This window comes from Tarenaya hassleriana, unplaced genomic scaffold (assembly GCF_000463585.1).
Source record: "Tarenaya hassleriana unplaced genomic scaffold, ASM46358v1 Cleome4, whole genome shotgun sequence".
Classification (NCBI taxonomy): domain Eukaryota; kingdom Viridiplantae; phylum Streptophyta; class Magnoliopsida; order Brassicales; family Cleomaceae; genus Tarenaya; species Tarenaya hassleriana.
Genome location: NW_010966881.1, coordinates 3,506,757 through 3,511,430, shown reverse-complemented (window position 1 = coordinate 3,511,430; position 4,674 = coordinate 3,506,757). Strand labels below are relative to the sequence as shown.

Genomic DNA, 4,674 nt, shown 5'->3' with positions numbered 1-4,674 from the left:
ATTGTGGCAGGCATTTGAGATCGTGCTGTCTAGTTGTGGACCATCGATATTGAGTACGGGACACGTGGCGTTAGAAAAGCTGATAAAGGAGTTGAGATATGGATACACTTTGGATAAATGGAAGTGAATTTGCCAACACACCGACCACGTGGGTCCTGTAAGCGAGAACTTCTCCACAATTTTATATATAAAAAAATAATATTTTTTTTTCAAAATATATGAAAAGAATTAGTAGTCTTATATGTTTCTATTTTTTAGATTGTAATCTTGATTTTTTAACATAAATTGTTCAAAAATATAAGTAAGTACATATTTTTTTCATCAATTTTCGATCGTCATTAAATTGATCTAATATTCTTTTATCTCCCATTCACATACCTCATGAATCGTAAAAATTAACAACGATAAACCTTGTAAACTTCTACCGAATAAACTTTCTAAATTGACAAATTTCTGTCATGAATCCGAATCTCAAAGGTACGATCCTATAGTTTTGTAATTTTCATGGTTTTATCATTTTCATGAAACATGCACCCTTGCGTTTTGTAGTTCATGGTTTTATTATTTCCAATTAATCAAGGATTTCCGGAATATCTATGAAAATTCTAATGTACAGTCTGATATCATATATATATATATATACATATATATATATATATATATATATATATATATTTCAGACGTACCTCATATGCAAATTACGTCGATATGTCTAGTTGCATCACACCGTGACTTATAACATATATTTAATCGATATAGAGATGAACTCACATTAATTTATTATATGGCAAATGGGCCACTGAAAAATTATGTGCAATAAGGTTAATCAATAAACACAAGGGAGTTCTCGTTCTTGTGGCTTCCATTTAACTTTGTTTCCTGCAAATTATAATTTCTTTTATAATCCAAAAATTAACCGTGCTTTTTACTTAACTATATCTACCAGAGAAGTAAAGAAACTTATATGAATAGTCATTTCCATGTAAAGACTCGAACGTAGGTTGGGAAAAAACTTATATGAATTGATCCACCCAATCTTAACATTTTTTTCTCTCATTTTACTCGAACAAGTGCCACGCATAGATCGGGAAATCTATCGGCTTGACCTGACCACTACCATCATTATCCAAAGATCTATATACAGACTTGCATGAAAAACTTGTAGACAAATGCCAGTCAAAGCAACACATGAGAGACTACAGATCTTATGTCAAGCACACAATCACGCAACATCTGAGACATAATATCGTCTTCTGTCCGGACCGACCGTGGGTACCTCTCATAATCGAGGGCGAACCGTCCGCTGGCATCTAAAGCTCTGACCTTGAAATTATCAGATAGCGATCTTCCCATCACCTTGACGTATGAGATACTGCAAACAAAGAGCGTTTGATTCGCCTTTCAATATCCCGAAACAACTAACTATGCAGTGGAATCGAGGTCGATAACATTCTACGCAATTAAAAGCCCTCAGATCCTAATGTTTCAGATGACATCACTATCAAAAGATGGATGAATCACGTTCACCAGATACATACAAGAAAAAATGGTCAAAACAACAGTTATAGAAGAACTGGAAGGAGACTAACCAGATGTGGTATAAACCATCACTTATGCTCCTCTCGGAACAACCCAACAACTCAACCAGCACACACCCATCAAGGCAGACAACGGGTTTTGGCAGCTTGAAACTTTGCAGGGAACGTACCTGCCCATGAAGGCAATGTTTAGAACAGCTAAAAAAAAGAATGTCCAAATAATTTAACGGACAAAATGAGATGGTTCAGGTCAGAGGGTGCAGCAAATGCCTGAGCCATTGGAAACATTTCTGAAGTGTAAGTCCATACGAATTTGCTCCCAACTGAGGCTTGTTCGGACTCATGACCTGTTTTACGATGACCAATACGAAACCGAACATATCTCGCAGAAAACACCCTTCGTCGCCCCCCAGTTCGAGCTAATGAAAGGGAAAATCAACATAGAATTCAGAAACCAGGTGTCACGGCACAAGCCACATAAATAACCACTTAACACAACTAAGAATAAAGAACAAAGGAACAGCAATGGCAGAAAAATGATCTGAAACAATTGATATTATAGAGAGAAATTCTTTTTATCTATTTGCCAAGTTTTCAAAAGGCTGTCAGCAGACCCTAGGAATTGCATTGGTCCAGTAAAAGTGAAACAAATATAAAGAAAAAAAAACTTGCGCAGGAAATAAACAGCAGGCTATGTTACCTTCGAAAGCACGTATGTTGATTTCAGTAACGGCACATAAGTCACTAACTAATTTGTAAAGAAGGAAGTCTCCCGCTGCAGGTTGCTGATGTCCTCTACTAATCCAACATAAAGCCCTCCCGTGATCCCAATTTTGAGATTCAAGCGTGTGAGATAGGTTTTTGCCAGATGACGAAATAGCCTCAGAAATGCAGCTTTCGACAGGGAATGATGTGCATCCTCGTGCCAAGAAAGCGTAAGCAAGATGTTCTTTCTCTAATAACTTCCACTCCATGAGATTGCTTGACTCAGCTTCAGAGGACTCTTTTTCTTTACTACCCTCTTCGATAACATTAACATGATCAACTAAAGATAGTTGACTGAACATCCTTAAACATAGGTTCTTGCAAAGACCGTGTCGAATCACTGCAACCGATTTCAGAAACACTAATCAAGTTTTGAACTTCAGCCATCGTACAAACCAAACAATTTAAGAGACTAAAAACGCAAACACGATAAATTGGAAGAGACAGGGCGGATGGAAGAATAAGCACAAGTTCACGTTACCAAATGACAAAAGAAATACTAGGCTTACCAAAGTCTCGCCAAGAGTGCGAGACGGCACTTGCTCGAACAAAATCAGAGGGATCATCGAGACAAGAAAGAATCTTCAGGGACATTTCAGGCTCAATGACGTTAACGAAGTCCATGGATGGAGTTTGTCGTTTCAGAGAGAGCCAGATACCTGCTTTTCTATAAAATCTCTGCAAGATGGCGAAATAAAATGAGAAAACTTTATAGAAAGAGTGAAATGATGAAAGAAATAACATGAAGTAAGAATAATGGGAGGAGTCAGTGGCCTCGGAAAAAGAGAAATGACAACTAATTGAACTCTTCATTGGTAAAACGCCATTAAACAAACACACCAAAAAATCATGAACCTTACGACTGATATTTACGAGAATTTTTATTATAGTTTTTTCTATTTGTTTCTCTATCTGTTTATGGTTTTTTATTATATTTGAGAGATTTAAATAAAAAAAATTAAATCTGAAATTTAATTTTAGTAAGTTGTGTTTATAATTTTTTCTGGGGTTGTCCCTTGATGCAATTTCTAAATTATAAAACTTCAATAAATACATTTTTCAATGTTGTTGAAACTCAGAGAGAAACCTGTAAGGTCGAAAATCCCGCCGTTCTTTGGTCACTCGTTTCTTTCCGATCAAAAGTCTCCCACTCTCGGATGCGAAGAAAGAAAAGAGACGAGGAAGTTTTTACGTGTTCGGCTCCAGAGGGCCTACCGGGACGGTGACCCGCAATATACTAGGGACTGTGAAGTCGATATCGAGCCCTCGCCGTTTCACTCCGACGCTAGTGTGTTCAAGATTCGAAGAAGACAGACGTTTTAACGAGTTCGGTTACCGAGTTGCCTCGGGCCTACATCTCGGCCGGACGGTGCCGGCGAATCCACTAGAAACAGAATGGAAACAACCGAGAGACGGAGCTCCACAAGTCGGAGACTCGCCCCAACAAGAACAGACCAGAAATCTCCAAGAGATGGCACGAAAGATCCTTACCGACGCTTACCTCCCTCGCCTTTGGCGAGTCGACGCCGGTCCGAGCTTCGCCGTCGCCGGGAAGCTCCTCCGCCCTCGCGATCTCCCTTCTTCTTCTCCGTTCTCCCTTTCCGCCTTCTCCGTCTCGAGCACCGTGTGTATTGTCAAAGTGTCGAAGAACAAAACACATTAGGGTATTAACCCTAATCCCCAAAACACATCGTTTCGGAAATCCTCTCCTTCTACCCGAGGGTTCCACTTCTCCACCATAAAGCAAATGGGCCGGACCAAAGGAAAAAGGCCCAACAGGGACACTAGCTTGAGACGTTTCCGACGACCACGACAACTCCCGTGGCTCGACGGAGAAGAATTCAAGAGAGCAACCAGAAACAAAGGAAAAAACGATCAGAAACGAAAAAACCTGAAGTCCGCCGTCGATCCACGCCCGATCTCCGCCGACCTCCCCCTCCGATTACCCTACGTCGCCGAGAACGGCCTCCTCCTTCTTTCCCTCTGCTAAAAACGCTCTGACGAGCTAATGCAGTTCGGAGGAGAATAGGGTTTTTGTTCAACCCTAATGAGCCAAAACCGGTTCCAATTAAGTTAACCGGGTTTCATTCACCAGAACCGGACCACCCATCCGGTTGATAGAAAACTTGACCGAACCGCAAACATAACCCAATCCATTAATTGGAACCGGTTTATATTTATCATAGGAACCCCAAACGTAACCCAATTATTTTATAAATCGAAATGGTTAACACTTATAGGAATTCTAAATCTATTAATTTTCTTTAAAATTTATTATTATTATTATCATTATCATTAATAAATAAAAAACGTTAGAAATTTTATCGATGATCATTAAATAAATTTTGTCATAGAAATTAATACTTTTTTG

General features: G+C 39.1%; 1 protein-coding gene across 4 annotated transcripts; it reads right to left on the bottom strand.

Moving 5' to 3' along the window:
• Positions 1 to 997: 997 nt before the first annotated feature.
• On the bottom strand, positions 998 to 4,278 carry LOC104823755 (F-box protein At4g00755-like). Of its 4 annotated transcripts, none has more exons than XM_010555462.2 (6): positions 3,805 to 4,278; positions 2,813 to 2,981; positions 2,239 to 2,643; positions 1,809 to 1,957; positions 1,590 to 1,708; positions 998 to 1,372 (listed from the first exon to the last, which is right to left on the bottom strand). In XM_010555462.2, the coding sequence occupies exons 1-6, from the start codon at positions 3,961 to 3,963 to the stop codon at positions 1,177 to 1,179; spliced, it is 1,197 nt and encodes a 398-aa protein (XP_010553764.1). In that variant the 5' UTR covers positions 3,964 to 4,278; the 3' UTR covers positions 998 to 1,176. The 4 variants fall into 4 exon arrangements, with proteins under 4 accessions (XP_010553764.1, XP_010553765.1, XP_010553766.1 ...); XM_010555463.2 differs by having other exon boundaries at positions 3,391 to 4,266; XM_010555464.1 differs by having other exon boundaries at positions 3,795 to 3,918.
• Between the last annotated feature and the right edge of the window lie 396 nt (positions 4,279 to 4,674).